This window comes from Eutrema salsugineum, unplaced genomic scaffold (assembly GCF_000478725.1).
Source record: "Eutrema salsugineum unplaced genomic scaffold, Eutsalg1_0 scaffold_13, whole genome shotgun sequence".
Lineage (NCBI taxonomy): Eukaryota > Viridiplantae > Streptophyta > Magnoliopsida > Brassicales > Brassicaceae > Eutrema > Eutrema salsugineum.
The window spans coordinates 9,405,418-9,423,681 of record NW_006256885.1 but is presented as its reverse complement, the minus strand read 5'-3'; the positions used below and the strand labels follow the sequence as shown (position 1 = coordinate 9,423,681).

At 40.9% G+C, this 18,264-nt stretch overlaps 5 protein-coding genes across 9 annotated transcripts; 2 read left to right on the top strand and 3 right to left on the bottom strand.

The window, feature by feature from the left end:
• Positions 1–15: 15 nt before the first annotated feature.
• On the bottom strand, positions 16–3,410 carry LOC18024610. 3 transcript variants are annotated; one of them, XM_006408510.2, is made up of 15 exons: positions 3,137–3,410; positions 2,894–3,012; positions 2,631–2,725; positions 2,434–2,547; positions 2,236–2,340; positions 2,045–2,116; positions 1,799–1,911; positions 1,538–1,672; positions 1,368–1,436; positions 1,198–1,285; positions 1,028–1,099; positions 831–931; positions 631–748; positions 495–554; positions 16–405 (listed from the first exon to the last, which is right to left on the bottom strand). In XM_006408510.2, exons 1-15 carry the CDS (start codon positions 3,286–3,288, stop codon positions 184–186), a joined length of 1,635 nt encoding a protein of 544 aa, XP_006408573.2. In that variant the 5' UTR covers positions 3,289–3,410; the 3' UTR covers positions 16–183. The 3 variants fall into 3 exon arrangements, with proteins under 3 accessions (XP_006408573.2, XP_024015442.1, XP_006408571.1); XM_024159674.1 differs by having other exon boundaries at positions 3,093–3,240; XM_006408508.2 differs by having other exon boundaries at positions 2,894–3,410.
• A 760-nt stretch (positions 3,411–4,170) lies between these two features.
• LOC18024611 (glycerophosphodiester phosphodiesterase GDPD1, chloroplastic) lies at positions 4,171–6,216 on the top strand. Its single transcript, XM_006408505.2, has 5 exons — positions 4,171–4,793; positions 4,987–5,046; positions 5,134–5,415; positions 5,501–5,596; positions 5,688–6,216. The coding sequence occupies exons 1-5, from the start codon at positions 4,554–4,556 to the stop codon at positions 6,087–6,089; spliced, it is 1,080 nt and encodes a 359-aa protein (XP_006408568.1). The 5' UTR covers positions 4,171–4,553; the 3' UTR covers positions 6,090–6,216.
• Positions 6,217–6,327: 111 nt separating this feature from the next.
• On the bottom strand, positions 6,328–9,794 carry LOC18024609 (acyltransferase-like protein At3g26840, chloroplastic). 2 transcript variants are annotated; one of them, XM_024159340.1, is made up of 13 exons: positions 9,512–9,794; positions 9,367–9,418; positions 9,228–9,283; positions 8,946–9,104; positions 8,601–8,705; positions 8,306–8,412; positions 8,107–8,228; positions 7,897–8,005; positions 7,629–7,759; positions 7,162–7,531; positions 6,875–6,988; positions 6,719–6,804; positions 6,328–6,622 (listed from the first exon to the last, which is right to left on the bottom strand). In XM_024159340.1, the coding sequence occupies exons 1-13, from the start codon at positions 9,792–9,794 to the stop codon at positions 6,328–6,330; spliced, it is 1,989 nt and encodes a 662-aa protein (XP_024015108.1). The 2 variants fall into 2 exon arrangements, with proteins under 2 accessions (XP_024015108.1, XP_006408569.1); XM_006408506.2 differs by having other exon boundaries at positions 6,875–6,981; positions 7,167–7,531.
• A 502-nt stretch (positions 9,795–10,296) lies between these two features.
• LOC18024608 (mitochondrial phosphate carrier protein 3, mitochondrial) lies at positions 10,297–12,587 on the bottom strand. Its single transcript, XM_024159341.1, has 6 exons — positions 12,166–12,587; positions 11,350–11,711; positions 11,197–11,240; positions 10,880–11,094; positions 10,659–10,783; positions 10,297–10,576 (listed from the first exon to the last, which is right to left on the bottom strand). The coding sequence occupies exons 1-6, from the start codon at positions 12,478–12,480 to the stop codon at positions 10,516–10,518; spliced, it is 1,122 nt and encodes a 373-aa protein (XP_024015109.1). The 5' UTR covers positions 12,481–12,587; the 3' UTR covers positions 10,297–10,515.
• A 756-nt stretch (positions 12,588–13,343) lies between these two features.
• On the top strand, positions 13,344–17,170 carry LOC18024607 (aspartokinase 3, chloroplastic). Of its 2 annotated transcripts, none has more exons than XM_006408501.2 (14): positions 13,344–13,629; positions 13,924–14,419; positions 14,520–14,602; positions 14,687–14,727; positions 14,848–15,002; positions 15,076–15,225; positions 15,333–15,428; positions 15,522–15,638; positions 15,754–15,873; positions 15,990–16,082; positions 16,167–16,283; positions 16,390–16,506; positions 16,620–16,682; positions 16,815–17,170. In XM_006408501.2, the coding sequence occupies exons 2-14, from the start codon at positions 14,039–14,041 to the stop codon at positions 16,938–16,940; spliced, it is 1,659 nt and encodes a 552-aa protein (XP_006408564.1). In that variant the 5' UTR covers positions 13,344–13,629; positions 13,924–14,038; the 3' UTR covers positions 16,941–17,170. The 2 variants fall into 2 exon arrangements, with proteins under 2 accessions (XP_006408564.1, XP_006408566.1); XM_006408503.2 differs by having other exon boundaries at positions 13,377–13,629; positions 14,012–14,419.
• The last annotated feature ends 1,094 nt before the right edge of the window (positions 17,171–18,264 follow it).

The window sequence follows — 18,264 nt, the reverse complement described above, 5'->3', positions numbered from 1 at the left end:
GTTCAATTTTGGTTCTTGTATTGGTTCATACTTCATATATCATCATAACAGACAATTCCTGAATTTGTTGCACCTTGGATTTTGAAAACAACCGAACCCACCACATACAGTGACTTGAGAGTTTAAGCGAAATGATAACAAGAGAACGAACAAATGTCGACAAGAAGAGAAGAGAAGGTAAATTCAAGAAGCCGTGACGCCCTGTTTGGCCTTCAGGACAAGCTCCTCCGTGGTGGTCCCTATGATCTCGTTGGCTCGCTTCAACCCCATGCAGTAGAACCTTCCGATGGTGTCCCGGGCAACGATCCCCAACTTTTCAAGCTTCTGGACTGCATCGTCCACATCAAAGTTACACCTCTCACCAAACTCTTCCTTTATCAGCTCCTCGCACCTCAGATCTAGATCCTATTTCCCACACATGCCAACCAAGTCTGAGTCAGCACTCGCTGGTCATAACAGACAATACCAAAGAGTAAATTTGGTACATTATGTACCTCCAAGGTAGCTTTCCCCTGCTCCATCAGTATGTAGAAGGAAATCATCACTTCTTTTACCTGCGCGTGCAACCCAAAATGAGCCTTTTGTTCCTATTTTAAAGGCATTCACACCCATATGTATATAGAAACTTACTTCTTGCTGAATTACGTCATCACACAAGTGTAGTAGCGTTCCCTTCCCGCTGTCTAGTTGTTTATCATACATTGACTGCGTTATCAAGTTCTGGTATGTCGCCATGTTCTGCTGGAACCTGAAGTAAAACAACTTGCGATAAGTAACTAATTCGCTTAACAAAGAAGAATGAAGGCAGTGAAAAGTAGAAAGCACTTAACGTGAAGTATGTTTTCGCACAATAACCAACCACTGTAGAGAGAATGGCAATAATTACCCATGGATCTGCTTTCGGCATCTCAACCGAAGTAAGCACGGCGACCTGTAGAGAAAGTCTATGAGAACCAAGAAAAACATGAACAGAAACAACAACAACAAACAAAAACAAAAAAAAAAAGAATATGCCAAGGAGCCTAACCAGACCAACTACGGCAGATATCAGAAATTTGACCCAGTCCATTGGAGTCAGTCCAGGGTTTCTTTTCTCAGGCTGCACAAGACGTTAATGTTATTGCAGCTAGTTTGCTTCTTCTTTTTTTCGACAAAATCCAGCATGCAAAGAGAAAGATGGCAAGAACAGAAACTTACAAGCACAATCTCCATGTCCGCCATAGGAATGTTTTTGAAATGCTTGACGTAAATTCCTCTTTCTATGTTTGTTTTAGAGCTTGCTCGCCTGCAACATCATCAACACGCATGCTTGAACCACAAGTTCACAAAGGGACAGATAGCTGAAACAAGACATACATAAACTTTACCTATAAACAACAATCATTCTATCGAATGTAGGCTCCTGTATTGTGAGCTTGCTCAAGAAACCCTTAAAGCTGAATTCATCAAGAGAGAAGCCATTATGATAAACAGTCTTTCAAAATAACCAAAGTTGGGTTGAAAGAAAATCACAAGAAGAGGGGATACCGACGACAACCTCAATGGTGTATTCTCAAGGCGAATACGCTCCACATACAAGTCCTCATTATCTGCTTCAGGATTTGTCTCATCATCTTTTTTGGGATCTTTCTTGGGAAGCCTGCTTGACCTATTAGCACGTAGCTTCTCTAACCTGTGATCCAATGCGGTGGTAAACATTGACAAGAAGAACGATGTAAAGACCCAAATCGTAATCAAAAGCATATTTTTTTTAACCTAAGAACTTTAAGAAAGGCTACACTGGGAGACTTGAACTTACCTAGTGATTCTCAAGAGATAGGACCAAAAACGTGATATCATCACATCCAATTTCTCCATGAAAAAGAAATCTGTGGTTCTATCCATTCCAATACCACGTCTGAAGATGACATACTACAAAAGATGGGTAAAATCAAAGTGATATTCTCAGAACACCAGGCACATCTCGCTTTCATCGACTGTCAAGAAAGTAAAAAGAAAAAAAAAAATTAATCTTGAAATGTTTATCTACAAACTCAAACTGTACATTATCAGAAAAGTCCGGAAGATTTTCATGTGGGTGCTCCTCAAAATATCTCTTGAGTAGTTTCTTGTCAAGCTTCATCCACCAAAGCAAGAAAAGTGGTTTAGAAAAACCCACAAGTGTGTGAGTGTGGGTGGGAGGGGATCATGGAATGAATAAGAACGTTAATGAGTGAATGCTCTTGGATTAAAAACCTTTGACTCGTCAACTTTGATGGGAAGATTCAGAAGATACTGCCCAGAGTGTGCAACCTCGATCTCATCATCTGTTGTTATTTTAAAGTTGCTCTTCTCCATAACCTTGTGAAGGAAAAAAAAAAAAAAAAAGAGGAAATTCAGGAACACAGCTGGCATTTAAAGAATAAGGAAGAAATAAGCAAATCAAGTGAGAACCTGAAACAAGTAAGCGAGGAAATTTTGTTCAAGCACATCAATTTCCTGAGAAGTAAGGTTCTGCTGCTGGAGTTTCTGAGCACCGTGTACGGGATCAAAAAGAGAGTAGAGTTGCTGCAGATACAGAAGGCATGAGAAGAAAGGGGCAAACAAGTTCCAAAGAAGAGAAAATAGGAGGAGGAGAAAGAGGTAAACACCATCAAATCTTCAAACTGAAGATTATACCAAGCTCGAACAGTGTATTCAATTCTCTTGCAGAGCTTGAGAAACTCTTGCCTATCATTGCTATGTTCTGCAAAAACACGAGGAGGCATTAACTGGCGATCGAATTCAATATCTAATCACATAAACCCTCAAAAGCTTTTCGGTATCGGGTCGGTCCAATCTGGAATAAATTGAAAAAAGATAAAAAAAAAATCCCGACTTTGGGGTCAAAAAGGAAAAGAAAAAAGAAACTGACCAATGAGATTAGCGAGGGTCATGATGAGCTTGGGTTTGAGGATAGGGATGACAGATTCAGGCTCCAGACGAATCGTTTCCTTTTTCTGTTCCGCCATTTCTTGGAACCCAAAAGACACCCTGCCGGGAAAAAGGATCGATTTTAGGAAGAGAGAAGAGGAGGAGAAGTAGAAGAAGAATGGGTGAAGAAGAAGCGTAACGGCCCTGAGATTGAACAACAAGACAACAACATCAGAAGAATTACAACTGAAGCGTATGAATTAATGTCGTTGGGTCGACCAACGGATCTGCCCTTCTTTGGCCTTTTTTTTTTCTTAAGGGATTTTTTTTTTTTTTTTTGTCTCGCCCTCCAATCAGGCAATCATTGCATAATAGCTTCCAAATTTTGCTTTGCATATATATTAAGTCGTAAAAGACTATTTCCAATATTCTGTGAATTAAAAAGCTTTGATTTTTTTCGAAGAAAATGAACAGAATAAAACAAAGGGAATTGGACTTAATCTCTTTTAAGAATGTGTTAACTGAAGAACATTGCTCTGGAAAAAAAAAAAAAAAAAAAAGAGGACTATTTCCTTGCCGACATCCAAAAGGAATAAATACCTCACTTCAGAGTTCAGACCAATGAGTCCAATAGATTGAGACTGTGCTACGTGAAAATACAAATGTGAAAAGACCAACGTGGGTCAGTCCTACGTACGTCTAAAGCAACACACAAACCACTACAGTGATTAAGAAATTAGCAAGTTGAATGGGCTTTAACGCATTCAAATTGACGGTACAAATGTGGATGGGAATTCAAAACCAGAGGCTCTAGCTGGCCCGTTTGAAACCCTAATTAAGCTTTGGACTGGGCCCTATTCCTCGCTTTTCCGTAGGTTTGGACAGTTGTAATTTCAATATTTTTTTTCTGTTGGGGTTGGAAGCAATACTTTTCTGATTATTAAATTTACTGTTTAGAGATTTCGGTCTAAAAAAATATGAATGAATCACAAAAATTAGACAGGTGCCAGATTAATAATCAACACAGTTTGTAGAGATGACGGGAATCTCCAATAAACAAATAGGAAAAAAGAGAATTAGACATGTGTTGAAGTTATTAACAGATGGGAATGACCAAAGACGGGCACATAAAAATATTATAATTTGTGCAGTAATGTGCACTGACGTAGTATTGATTGAATGTAGAGAGAAGATGGAGGATAATATGCCTTGGGAATATTCGGAAATGAAAGCATAGATGAGTAGAACTACTAGAAGGTGTCAATCAACGTTGATGGCTTACTTTATCCAATTTTAGGCACCATATCATAACTCTCTCTCTCTATATAGAAAGAATAAGGCAAAAGCGAGGAAGCCAACCAAGGCACAGAATAGTCCTTTCCTTGGAGAATATCCGAAAGGGATAATTTGACTGAATTATATTTAGGAACCGGCTGTGACGTGGCGATCCTCAGAATATTCCAAGATCCCATCTTCGCCTTCTTCTTCTTCTTCTTCGTCTTTTAAACCCCACCATATCCAACTCTGAACCCATCCCTCACAAATTATCTTTGTTATCAGTGACACAGATCCCTGACGTGTATTATAAAGGCTGATTTCTTCTTCTCCAGCTAAAGAGCTGCCAATTCATTACATTAATTTGTTAAAAATAAAAATAAAAAATGTCTCTGAAAGCCATTCATGTAACGGAAGTGCCCAGCCTCGACCGGATCCCTGAGAACCCTCCGATCTGCGCTTCTCGTTACAAGATCCCCAAGTTTCTGGTGGTCGGACATAGAGGTCACGGCATGAACATGTTGCAGTCACCGGATCCAAGGTTCTCTGCTCTCAAGGAAAACTCCATCCTCTCCTTCAATGCCGCTTCAAAACTTCCTCTCGACTTTATCGAATTCGATGTTCAGGTTCCTTTCTTTCCCTTCTTTTTCTTTTTCTTTTTCTGTTCCTCCACGTGACCGCCGGCCTTACCACGTGGGGGTTGTTAGGTTCGTTGGGGGACCTTTTTTTTTTTTTTTTTTTTCTTTTCATTTCTTACTATATAAAAAGAAAAGACTTTTTTTTTCCCTCATCTTCTTCTTGTTTTGATCTCAAACGCAGGTCACCAGAGATGGCTGCCCAGTCATTTTCCACGACGACTTCATCTACTCGGAAGATAACGTAAGTCTCCGTTTAGGAATTATGGAACCTTGATGCGAATGCTGGAATACCGATGATGAAAACAAGAAAATGTGATGATTGGAACAGGGAGTGGTGTACGAGAAGAGGGTCACGGAGGTTAGCTTGTCGGAGTTCATGTCCTACGGGCCACAGAGGGAAACAGGGAAGAGAGGCAAGCCATTGTTAAGAATGTCCAAGGACGGCAAGATCCTCAAGTGGAGCGTCCAAGGAGACGACTCTCTCTGTACTCTCCAGGAGGCTTTTGAGAAAGTCGAGCCAACGCTGGGTTTCAACATTGAGCTCAAGCTTGACGACAACCTCGTCTACCCCTCCGATCATCTCTCCCGTCTTCTTCTCCCTATCTTGCAGGTACTGTGATTAGGTTCGTCTGTTGGCATCAAATCAAATCAACTCAATTCAATTGCCTGATTGTGTTGGAAAACGAATATGGCAGGTGGTGTGTGATTATGGAAAAGACAGACCCATCATCTTCTCCAGCTTTCACCCGGACGCTGCCCTTTTCACCAGGAAGTTGCAGAGCACCTACCCCGTAAGTTAAAGTACCCTTCGTATCTGATCCAAAAAAAAGATAGACACTTTCCACTTTTTTAACTAATTATCTGCTGTGTAAATGCAAACAGGTCTTCTTCTTGACAAACGGAGGAACAGAGATGTACTACGACGTGCGAAGGAATTCTCTCGAGGAAGCAATCAAACTATGTGTAGAGGGAGGCCTTCAAGGGATTGTGTCGGAGGTGAAGGGAGTGTTCCGGAACCCAGCCGCCGTCAACAGGATCAAAGAATCCAAGCTCTCTCTGATGACATACGGCAAGCTCAACAACGTAGCTGAGGCGGTGTATATGCAGCATTTGATGGGAATAGACGGAGTCATAGTGGATCATGTGGAGGAGATGACAGAGGCTGTGAGGGAGATGATGAAGCCACCCAACAGAGATGCTCATGATACTAAGCTAAAGCCAAACTTCTCTGAGAGAGAGCTCTCCTTTCTTCTCAAGCTCATTCCTGAGTTGATACAGCACTAAACTAATTCTTTCTCCTTTAGTTAATTAGGATATATGTAGTTACCCCAAAAACAAAAACAAACAAACAAACAAAAAGTGAGAAGTGTCTTTGACTGTATGGAAAAAAATCCACGATGTGGGTGCTGCTGCTACCATGATTCATGAGATGAATATGTTATAGAACGTGAGTAAATGCGATTTTACCATCAACAAAATGCCTTATGGTTTGGTTTTATGAATCTAATTGTGGTAAAGGTATTCAAAAGGGGAAAGTGGGGACTTGGGTGCGGAGGCCGTGTTGCAGGTGATAGTGGAGACGGGGCAAGAGAGGTCTGTAAGGATCCTCCTCCCTTCTCTGCTTCACAAACTCTATGCATCGCTCAACCTCCTTCTTCACCCCTAGGTACACCTCCTTTGCCCTGTCTCTGTCCCCCAACTCGTCCTCTCCCGTCTCTATCACCTTCCCAAAGTAATAGTAGTATCTCCCTGGCCACTTTGGTATCACTCCTGGCATGTGGAAGTCTTGGTTTCCCTCTTCTCCTTCCACGCTTCCCCTTTGAAACATCAACCATGTCATTTGTCACACACCAACATCCATTTCCACAATTAATATTTACCAAACGCACGCTGCTGCTCTGTATTCACATTACCTCACCTCTGGGCCTTCCGCTGTCACTCTTTTTAGCACCTCTTTAACAATCGGAAATTTTATCTGGTCATTGTAGTCCACAACTACCTGCATTCGTTACACACAGTCAATCACGCCACCTATATATTACACATGGTTGGATACCAAATGCGCTTACTTTTAAGAAATCATCTTCTCCAACGCCGCAAAAGGGTACTATTCTGGCTCCAAATTTGGCTGCCGCTCTCACAAATTCCGCTTTCTCTGGCCACATCAGCTTGTATTCTTCTCCCTGTTATTGAGTAAATTGTGATGACTTAGTTCTCACTACCACAACAATGATAACAGCAATACACCACAATGACGACATCCTGATGTATAACAACCATATTAAGAATGTTCAAAAGTATATATATCTGCTGCCACTTTTCACTCCTGAAAACCAAAGAGTAGATAACTACTCACCTTGCGGTGTAGAGCTTCGCGGATGCCACCTGGAAACAAGAGAATATGAGATTTTGCAGACAAGAGATTGTGGAGGTGAGTGGCTGAGATGGGGACCGACCCCATCATCCTAAGCGTGTCGTAAACAGAGACATCAGGTAACAATCCATCTCTCAGTCTGGTAAACATCATGGGATGCACGAGCGGCCGCAAATTGATATTCCTCTCGTGAACAAATTGACCAGGGAGTGATATTTTGTCACTCGCCAGTAGCATATGATTGCCCACCAACAGTACAGGTCCTTCCGATGGTATTCCCCCAAGCCCCCTCACCACTTTCCCATCTTCTGTAGTAGACAGAAAAACAGGGCCCATGATCACCTCAAGGAGCCTATAAAGTTACCAAAAAACAAATATCAAGGTCAATTAGTCAGTTACTTCACTAATCACGCAAGACATTTCGGGACATTATGTGTAGGTGTAGTAACCTGTTGACTCCATAACATTTGTTAAATTCAGACAAGGTTGGAGGGATGTAGTCAGAGATGTAATCCTGATGAGACCCACGCCGGTAAAAAGAAGTGGCCTTGATGATACTGACGAGATCAATGCCGTCCTCCTGTCATATCCGAAAGCAAAAAGAAGATGTTTATGAAGCATCTCCGATTACAACATCGAAAGATATTGAATTCAGTGGTGTTTGGATGAAAGCCGCAGACTGGCGAGATACATATATATATATATATATATATATACCAGAAAAAGGCAATGGCCGTTGTCGTTGAATGAACGGACTTCACATTTCGTCAGTTTTTTGCGAAGTCGTTTGCCTTCACCTGTACTGGGTAGTATTTGGTCATTTCCGCTGTAATTGAGACAAATAAGTTAGCTCGACCTACTTGCTATACTCCGGTGGAAATCTCAATGATCTTTAGAGGAAACAGTGAAGTGATGGATACCAAGAACCTGGATAGAATTAGAGTCTGAGCTTTTACTAGATGAAGATGTGCATTGGCAAACAGAGCAGCGGCATCAAGCAACTTGAGCTTCCACACAAGTGTTTCTCTCCGAAATGTATCAGCTAGGATCTGCACAGTCAGATTCTTAGCAAAAATTGACGACGCTGGAAAACTAACGACCTGCCATAAATGAGTTTGTCACTTACAGAAGTGAATGTCGATGTTGTCACCAAATCTTGATAAATGTTTGCAGCTGTTTCATTCTCCGGAAGTCCCCTGACCCAGTGTGCAATCATCCTTTTTAAAGGGCCACCTTACAATTCCAATAGGGCTTAAAAACCATGTCTTGTATCACCAAAACTCGCATGTTAATGGATCAAAGTATACACATGAACCAGATTTTGATTGGATTCTCTGACTGATACTTTGGCCGGCCAGCTTATTGCATGATTATATTAAATTAACGGAAGTGCCCATTTGTTTCAAAATATGTGAGCTAACCTGGAATGAAGCTTAACACGGAAGGAAATGCAAGATCAAGTTGGTCTGGTAAGAGTTGAAGCAGGGGAGCAAGATGTTGCAGCGAAGAATTTCCAAATGATGTAGCTGCAAATGCAGCAATACTTTAGATGAATCTAGACGAGGTGGAGAAACTTGTGTTCAAGGTACTAGGAATCTATAATCAGCCGCTAAAGTCATACGCACTCAAGGTTAGCATGTAAGTGATGTGCCAGAGTGAAAATTGTGAACTAAGCAGCCACTAAAATGAGAATGGTTCAACAAAGTCAAAATGGTAAAGTCCTAGTAACTAATGAGCAAATAGTAAAGACAAGATCAAAGAGTCACCTGGGTTTGAAAGAATCAAGACGAGATCAGTTTCAGGGATGCAGGCAGCAACGGCGAGCGCAATGCAGGCGCCGAGAGACTCTCCAACAAGATATATGGGTTTTCCGGGAGAACGTTGAGTTTCAGATTTGACAGTTGTTTCAACCATGGCTACAAGATCTAAAGCAGTCAATAATATGTGTTAATAAGAGGAATCTATATATATATATATATATATATATATATGGCCAGCACAGCAACTCGGAAACAAATGAGCTGGACGGAATGGAAAAGAAAAAATACCATGGAATGCAGTACGATTACTAGGTGGTATGTGAAGGCACCAGATATCAAACATCCTTGAAAAAGCAAGCACCAATCAAATCAACCATCATCATCGCGAGAAAAATAAAAAAAAAAATTACCGAAAATCGTTACTTACTGTCCAAGTTTCTCGTGCTGTCTTATAAGCCCGAGTCCATTTCCGTCGATACCTACGCAAGGCCATAAAATGACTCTTTGACAAGTGCGTGCGTGTTTTGTAATTGTAACGATGCCAATGCCAAGAATCAGACAGACAGACTAACCAGGTAGGAAAAGAAGGAGAGGGGCGCGGTCACATCGAGCCTTGCTTTCGAGGGGAGAGAACCAGCGAGACGGGCTGTTGTCTTCCGGTCTGATGAAATCCCTAGCCGCCTCAAGGTAGTCCCAGAAGCTCTTAGCGGATCGTTGCTCCGAGCTAAAAGCGGTGACAGATACGGAGAATCGCCGCCGTGCCGGGGGTAGGGCTACTCCAAGGGAGTGCTTCTGCTTCCCTCCGTTGCGTAAGCCACCGACCGCAGAGAGCATGTGAAATCCGGTGGCCGCCATCGCCATGAAGAGAAGAAGAAGCTAGTTCTGGTGGTGCTGCGTCCTCCTCCATGAAGGTAGGAATTTTAAACCCAAAGATGAAAGAATGCAGATTCTTTCTTCTTACTGTTTTCCAGCAAAACGAACATCTCATGAGTCATGACTTAACGGTCTCTCTCTCTCTCTCTTTCTCTCCTACAGGCCGCACGTGCGCGAAGCTGCCAGCTGCCGAGCTGCTTTCATTTTCAACGACGCAATTGCGTGACGTTTCTGGCGGCCTCGCACAGCAAGTGGTTTGTTATTTTATGGTTTTGTGCCTTAATTATTTTACTTGCCATTTGGGCATGAACCAAATCGCCCAACATTTTTAGAGAGCCCACAGTGTTAACGAAACAAACGGCAAGAAAAATTGAAAATGGAAAGAGAAACAAAAAAAAATTGCGCAGTAAGCATGTACAGCCCACATAATACGCACGAGAAGGTACCGTTTTAGTGTGGACGAAACAAACAAACGGCAAGAAAATGGAAGAAGAAAAAATGGGAGTAAACACGTATAGCCCACATAACACAACATTATCCCGACTTTGGGAACACAAAAATGGTTTCTTTCTGCACTGATCAACTTCGAATCAGGCTGCGTTGCTCAATCTTTTCATCATTGTCCGGTTATCTTATTTTTTGTTTTTTATAAAAGAAATAAAAATGCTAACGTAAGAGAGTCCCCTTTCTTGTTCGTCATTGTTTAGGGCTTTGCTTCAGCAGGAGTGATGGCAGCCGCCGGAGCAACACCACCAGTGGTCGGACTGAAAGAAAAGAGAGATTCATTCATTAGCGGCCGAGAAGCAGAGCCTCTGAAACGGAATAGGTACGAAGAAGGGGACTTACAGGCCAACAAAGACTTTGAAAGCATCGTAGATACCCCACTGTGCTCCCGTCAATGTCCCTATCATCACAATTCGTAGAGGCAACCCTCTTGTGAATAGACCCAACAACCCTATCTTCTTCACCGCCTGTTGAAAGGATCAAGTCACAACATTGTTCCAACACTAGGTAATATCACAAAGTTGCATCCTGTTAGAGATGGAAACAGAAACAGAGAGACTTACATCTCCAACAGTTGCTCCTCTGGCGTTGTTGAGGAATGACACCAAATTATCTGCAGGATGAGAGACTATAGCACAGAAAACTCCAGCAACGTAACCTCCGGCGAAACTCACCCCAAGTTGTAGACCCTTGCTGCACTGGTCCTTGGGCCTCGGGATTGCATACTTGTAGATCATCTCCACAATTGTCTCAAAAGAAGCAAACTTCATCATTGTGTCTGTTCCAAAACGTAGATTTCATTATCGCATTTTGCAACCAAAAAAGTCACTCGAGCACTCATGAACTATGCAATAGCTGTAAAGCTGAGGCCACAACTTACAAGGAATCTGACGTCCCCAGAGTGGACCAATTCCCTTGTACAAACTGCAAGAAAGCAAAACTAAAATATTAATTTAAAAAAAAAAAAAGGAATCAGGCACAAAGGCATGTCTTAACGCGAGTGAGGATGTGATTGGGAACACAAGCAGCTTACCCTCCGACACCTTCAGACTTGATAAACTTGGGAAATCCATCAGACATTCCCCTGGCAAATCCAGGCTGTGTCTGAACACGCACCTTCACAGCCTCAAATGGGCAGAGAGCAACATCTGCGATGATCTCAGCAGAAGCAGAACCAGCAAGGTAAATGAGGGTTTTGTATTTGGCAGTGTACTCAGGTCCAGCAAGATCAGAGTAGTACTTCTTGAAGAACTCGTAGAAACCAAACTTGCAGGCACCCTGAGCACTGTAACCCAACAAAGTAGGGACCCATCCGCGGAAGAAGCCCTTGGCTCCCTGTTCTTTCAGCAAAACTCCAAAGCCAGATGAAATGCTCTTGTACTTTGCGGGATCAATCTGAAGGGCAAACAATGTCAATTTTGAGCAAGGGGACTGATATGATGTGCATCAAAGGAGACACACGAAACTGACAATGTAGATTAAAAAGGTAACGAGTGTAAAGGTCCACGCTTCTAAAAAGAAGAGGTAAATGCAAAGAAATACATATATATATATATATAGCAAATCAGGCAAGTGAAATTTGGAAAGGAAGTCAAAAAGAAAAGATTGATTAGAGTCGAATAGGTTTTAGACAGAGAATTTATTCGAGTGTAGACTATAAAACTTGAGAAAGGAAGGAGTATCATACGTCACAAAACTAAAGCAACATTTTGGGATGAAAACAGAGAGGACAAGGGAAGAATAACATTAACATACTTAGAAAAACAAGATCACGGATCTATCAAACCAAAGAGCACAAGTGATCTCGAGAAAGCTGGAACGTAAAGAAAAAGGGATCTGAGGAGTAAACCTGCATATTGCACTTGACAAGATCAAGAGGTGTAACGGTCATGTGAGTGAGACCACAGCTGAGGATCCCACCGAAGGTACAGGCGGCGTAGAAGGCCGGAGAATACATCTCAATCCTCTTTCCGGGCTCGGTGGGAGACGCGATAAGGAAACTCTTCTGGGAGAGAATAGTCGGAGAGGAACGCGGCGGCGGAGAGGGGGACTTCTCGAGACTGGGATTGGAGGTCACCATCTGATCGAGAAGGAAAGACCTGGGAGAGGAAGAGGAGGAGTAGAGGAAGCTTGGGATCAAGGAAGACTGTTTTGGGGATTCCATGGCCGGAGATGGAGGGAATGAGCAATGATGCAGCCGCGTAACTCTCTCACTCAGATTTGAGAAAGAAACCCTCAACAGACGAAATGGGAACGTTAAGGCAAACAAGGCATATTCTCTTGACTATTCCCGAGAATGCCACTTAATACTTTTCTTACAATGATATAATATAATCAAAGCCCATGGTCGTTTCTATGATCCATAACAGGCCCGTTAATCATTCTCCTGGGGAGGTAAGAGGAAGCCCATAAAGATAGTTTATGGCTAGCTCTACAAATTGTATACAGACCAAGTAAGTGGGCGTTGTTGTTCCCGCACTTTCATAAATATTCAAACATTTTGCCACTAATTAACCATTCTTATTACTGTTATTGATATGAGTCTCTACTCCTCCACTATATAAGAATGATTCATGCCACTATAAATAATCACATTACAATATCTGATGATTTAACAACAACAAAAGAATGACTACTTTCTTTCTACACTCAGCTTATAACCCCTTACGAGTTTTATAAAATATATATCGCACATTGGACGATCAACATCTATTTGAGTACGTATTTATGTGATGGAATGCGCATTCCTCTTGTAAAAATAAATACAAAAGCATCCACTGAATGACAAAACATATGACGCCACGTGTTATGCAGTATGCATAAATTGCATATAGTGTGTATTGCTAAAATGTTTAATCAAAAAATATATCGTAATAATAAAAATAATAATTAGTAAATTGCCTATGACTATGAGTAGGTGGCCACGTTTTTTCGATTTACCATTTGGCGATACCCCCTCAACCTCCTAAGGGTGCACACTAATAATATTGTTTTTGTCACGTTCTCCAAACGACTTTTGTATATATGGGGATGCTAATTAACTAACCACAAGAGTCTGAATTATCAAAGCAATTTCATAATAGTGAAGTCGAATGATCGTTCGATTGGCTGGTTAATTAGACAGACACACATTTAACAAAACTCTTTGGGTGGCTGGCTCACGCGGGACCGAGTTCACTCCGGAGCCGTGCGATCGTCTTAGCTTGGATCTTGACCGTCTATTTCGGGAAGAGTGTGTGTTGTGGGAGGCGACCCAAGAATCTGACCAAAACCAAAATACGCGTATTTGTCGCTTTGCTTCGTCTGTTAACTGGTATGCCACTTCCCAATCTCCTCTGCATTCTCCTTTCTTATACGTGTCTCTCTCCCTTGTAAGATCCGTTTTTTTATATATATATATATTAAATAAATATGAAATTTGTCGCCTCTTTGTTAATGCATTTGTTATTGACTGTTGTAAAAACTATCCCTCTTATTTATTTGGATAAATGTCGTTTCTTTAATATGGATGAGTGAAGAATGCCCCATGACGAACACTGAAATTTCAATTTCTTGAGTTTGTTTTTTTCTAAAAAAAAAATGAAAAAAGTGTATGTGGATATTCTAGGGATCATTGCAGGTTTCCGAAGCATACTCCATAATTTGTCGAAATCATAACACTCATTCTCCGAGCTCTGAGCAAGCTATATATACAGTTGTCTTCTTCAGATCTTATTTGAGTGATGGCGACTTCAATGCACTTGTGCGGAGTTAGAACGTCGGGACTTGCCTTAAACTCAAAAAGGATTGAGTTTGGCTCAAAGGGGCTGAATTTTTCAGCACTCGTCTTCACTAGAAACATAAATCACCCTCGTAGAAACACAAGAGCTCTAAGAGTTACTTGTGAAGCTGGAAGGGTGGAATTGCTTGAGAGAAAAGACTCGGAAACTTTCAAACTAAACAGAAGTGAGAAAAAGTTAACGTGTGTAATGAAATTCGGTGGCTCATCCGTGGCATCAGCAGAAAGGATGAAACAAGTTGCCAACCTCATACTCAGTTTCCCGGATGAGAAGCCTGTTGTTGTGCTATCAGCAATGGCAAAGACCACCAATAAGCTTTTGATGGTAAAAACAAAACATCAGTCAAATAATTCTTTTCGTACCTTTATCCCTTGTTTCTTCTCTTTGTCATTGATATTGTATTGCTTGTTGTGGCTTTCATTAGGCAGGGGAGAAGGCTGTTCGCTGTGGCGTCACCAACGTAGACACTATTGAAGAGTTGAGCATAATTAAGGAACTCCATATCAGGTTGAAGAAAGACAGACATTTTATTTCCTAGCTCAAAACTTGTGATTTGTTCTCATGGAAAATCAAAATTCTCTTAATGTCCAGGACTGCTCATGAGCTTGGAGTGGGAACAGCAGTTATTGCAGGTAGTCCCGTAGTTGTTAGTATACAGTTGATGTGTCCTCAAAATGGACTACTTTAAGCTTATTCCATTCGTTAAATAATATCATACATCTGAGTCTTGATGTCGTTTAATCTGTCTGTAGAACATCTAGAAGGGCTGGAACAGCTTCTGAAAGGCATTGCAATGATGAAAGAATTAACTCTACGCACAAGAGACTACCTGGTTTCATTTGGAGAGTGCATGTCCACAAGGCTATTTGCTGCCTACCTGAACAAAATTGGCCACAAAGCACGCCAGGTATGTTACCTTGAATCTTAATTGAGACCTCAGATTGTTGTTTCATGAATTAATGAGTTTTGTTCTTTGGCAGTATGACGCATTTGAGATGGGGATTATCACCACAGATGACTTCACTAATGCTGATATTCTTGAGGCAACATACCCAGCAGTTTCAAAAAGGTTACTTGGTGACTGGAGCAAAGAAAATGCAGTCCCAGTTGTCACAGGCTTTCTTGGAAAGGTATGATGAGCTTCCATAGCGAATATTGTATTGAGTTTATAAAGAGTCTTTTTTTAAGAGGATTAAAAAAAAAAAAAAAAACACTTGGGGATGTTTCTGTACTGTAGGGATGGAGATCTTGTGCTGTTACTACGTTGGGTAGAGGAGGAAGCGATTTGACTGCAACAACAATTGGGAAAGCTTTAGGTTTGCGGGAGATCCAGGTAGCTGATGTTGTTGTTTTTTTAGTTGTTAGAATCAGGGGCAAGATGGAATTCTCTTAAACCAAAGAATTCATTGGGACCATGTTGGTACAGGTTTGGAAAGATGTGGATGGAGTTTTGACTTGTGATCCAAACATATACTGCGGAGCTCAACCTGTTCCACACTTGACATTTGATGAGGCAGCTGAGCTTGCTTACTTTGGTGCCCAGGTAACCAGATATGACTGGTTGTTGTACCAAAATTTAAGAGACTTGTCTATTCAATATATATATATATATATATATATATATAATCAACCCTAAAATACATATAATTCCGTTGCAGGTGTTGCATCCACTTTCCATGCGGCCAGCGAGAGAAGGGAACATTCCTGTAAGGGTTAAGAACTCTTACAATCCCACTGCTCCAGGAACTGTCATCACTAGGTCAAGAGACATGAGCAAGGTTGGTGAAAACAAAAGGACTATAAAAAATACATGAGACATGAGTACTTTTTTTTGTTTATTTAATATCACAGCATCATCATCATCACCTCTTCCTCATTAATTACCTTCTCATAGGCTGTACTGACCAGCATCGTTCTGAAACGCAATGTTACAATGTTGGACATCACTAGCACCCGTATGCTCGGCCAATACGGTTTTCTTGCCAAGGTAAAATAAACTTAACTTGGAATTCATGGCAATCTTTTCATGTTCCTTCTTACTGTAAATTTTTCTCTTTTTTTTTCACCCCAGGTGTTCTCAACATTTGAAAAGCTGGGCATATCTGTGGATGTTGTTGCAACCAGCGAAGTTAGCATTTCCTTGACATTGGATCCTTCAAAGTTCTGTAGCAAAGAGTTGATTCAACAGGCAAGCTTATGGCTTTGTATTTTGTATCGTATTTTAATGAGAGAGGCTACTACTTGTTCTTGGAAGACTCATCTTGTATTTGTAATTCCTGGTGATGTGGTGACAGGAGCTTGATCACGTGGTAGAGGAACTTGAGAAGATTGCTATTGTAAATCTGCTTCAACAAAGATCAATTATCTCTCTCATCGGAAATGTTCAGAGATCATCCTTCATATTAGAGAAGGTTTGTTTGTTAGCTCTCTATAACGGCTGGCTGGTTTGTCTGATTTTATGTATTTGGTAAAAGATAGTGACTAACCTTTGGGATCGGATCGGTACCCGATGAACAACAAACAGGGCTTCCGAGTTCTTCGAACCAATGGAATTAATGTCCAAATGATCTCCCAGGGTGCATCTAAGGTCAAATCACTTAATTTCAACTTCTCTGCGTATAATATGCATGTGTTTTATAAAACAAAAGGTTTAGGGGGTCAAATGCACACTCGGTTTGGACTTTTCTTAATTAGTGTGTTTTGGTGATATCATTATCAGGTAAACATCTCGCTGATAGTGAATGATGATGAGGCAGAGCATTGCGTGAAGGCTCTCCATTCAGCCTTCTTCGAGACAGGTGCGGCTTCAGAAAGCGCGTCTACCTACATCGTTGCCTCCTCATGAAACCTCTTTATATGTGCGACCTGCAAGGTCTACCAGTAGTAATCATGAAGTTACAGTATTATGATTCTTGTAGGTATTAGGAAACAAAACTCTCATTATTCTTGTTGTATTATATAGCTGTAATTTGATGGGAGCTGTACTGTTAATTGAATAAGAGTGTTTCCTACTAAAGATAATGAGTCAACCACAGACTAAAGTGTTGGAAGAATCTGCTTAAATCATTTACACTATAGCTAGAACCTTGTTGATTCTGACATAGCTTTGTGAATTTGCTCCTCCCATCTTGGTGAACAAACTTAAGCCAAGTAAAAAAAAAAAAGAAAATGAAAGCCCAAAATGTTTAAACCAAGTTGAAAGCCCACTAACAAATACCAAAAGGCCAAACAATCGAATATGTTGTTATCCCACGCGCACATTCATGCGTGCGCGTCGATCAAAGTTGAAAATACCTTGTGAAATGGATTAAGAACCAAACAAAACAGACAATCTCGTGATCTGATATTACTTTTTCCGCATACATCTAAATTATATACGAAATTCAAATTCCAAAGACGAACATAAACAGAAGAAATATGCGTTGACTGTTTTGAAAGGGAATGAAGACAAGGAGGTAGATGCTCATGCTTGTCACGCTTAACCTATTTTCCATATTTATATATCCCCCTTTACTTTAACAACAACATCTTTTCTCTCTCTCTCTCTCTTTTTTTTTGTTTGTTGTTGTTGTAGTAACGTAATTATCTGTGTTGTTGTTTCTGACGAATATTAAATTTATTTGACGAAGCCTATACAGCATCTAATATATTATTTGTATACTAGTACTGCAATTGCCAATACAAAACAAAATATATGGGACTACAATATATCCCTCCTCGAGTTTGTTTAAAAATTGAAGTACCAAAGAGCCAAGAGGGTATAGACGACTATTTGAGACTGGCAAATAAACGTGCTAGCAATGAAGTTTTTTGAATTTGTTTTATTTTTTATTATCCCTAACTTGCAAAGACAAATATGAACTCAGATGATGATATAAGCATTGATATAAAAAAAAAAAAGGGACTACAAACCGAGAGGGGAGAGAGAGAGGACAACTGCGTAGACGGTCAACGTTAGGATAACGTCAGCAGCGAGATGAGGCAATCAAAGGAGCAAAGGCTGATCAAATAAAGCCGTCTTGTCGGTTACTCCCTTCTTCTCCTTCTCACTCTCTCTCTCTCCCCCCTTTTTTTTTTTTGTTCTTTAATAATATTCGAGTTAATTGCTTCTCTTCTTTTATTAAAGTTGCTGCACTAATCAAGATTTACCCTTTAGCCCTCTCTTTGTA

Coding starts and splice junctions, on each gene's coding strand:
- LOC18024610 (XM_006408510.2), bottom strand. CDS start 3,288: ATGCAAAGCAAAATTTGGAAGCTATTATGCAATGATTGCCTGATTGGA. Junction 1,673..1,798: donor TATCTCTTGAGAATCACTAG/GTAAGTTCAAGT, acceptor ATTGGATCACAG/GTTAGAGAAGCTACGTGCTA. Junction 1,100..1,197: donor CGGACATGGAGATTGTGCTT/GTAAGTTTCTGT, acceptor CGTCTTGTGCAG/CCTGAGAAAAGAAACCCTGG.
- LOC18024611 (XM_006408505.2), top strand. CDS start 4,554: ATGTCTCTGAAAGCCATTCATGTAACGGAAGTGCCCAGCCTCGACCGG. Junction 4,794..4,986: donor TTATCGAATTCGATGTTCAG/GTTCCTTTCTTT, acceptor TCTCAAACGCAG/GTCACCAGAGATGGCTGCCC. Junction 5,416..5,500: donor TTCTTCTCCCTATCTTGCAG/GTACTGTGATTA, acceptor CGAATATGGCAG/GTGGTGTGTGATTATGGAAA.
- LOC18024609 (XM_024159340.1), bottom strand. CDS start 9,794: ATGGCGGCCACCGGATTTCACATGCTCTCTGCGGTCGGTGGCTTACGC. Junction 9,284..9,366: donor CAGCACGAGAAACTTGGACA/GTAAGTAACGAT, acceptor TGCTTTTTCAAG/GATGTTTGATATCTGGTGCC. Junction 8,006..8,106: donor CAGACTCTAATTCTATCCAG/GTTCTTGGTATC, acceptor TCTCAATTACAG/CGGAAATGACCAAATACTAC.
- LOC18024608 (XM_024159341.1), bottom strand. CDS start 12,480: ATGGAATCCCCAAAACAGTCTTCCTTGATCCCAAGCTTCCTCTACTCC. Junction 11,241..11,349: donor AAGTCTGAAGGTGTCGGAGG/GTAAGCTGCTTG, acceptor GCTTTCTTGCAG/TTTGTACAAGGGAATTGGTC. Junction 10,784..10,879: donor GAGGAGCAACTGTTGGAGAT/GTAAGTCTCTCT, acceptor TCCTTTCAACAG/GCGGTGAAGAAGATAGGGTT.
- LOC18024607 (XM_006408501.2), top strand. CDS start 14,039: ATGGCGACTTCAATGCACTTGTGCGGAGTTAGAACGTCGGGACTTGCC. Junction 14,603..14,686: donor ATTAAGGAACTCCATATCAG/GTTGAAGAAAGA, acceptor CTTAATGTCCAG/GACTGCTCATGAGCTTGGAG. Junction 14,728..14,847: donor GGGAACAGCAGTTATTGCAG/GTAGTCCCGTAG, acceptor ATCTGTCTGTAG/AACATCTAGAAGGGCTGGAA.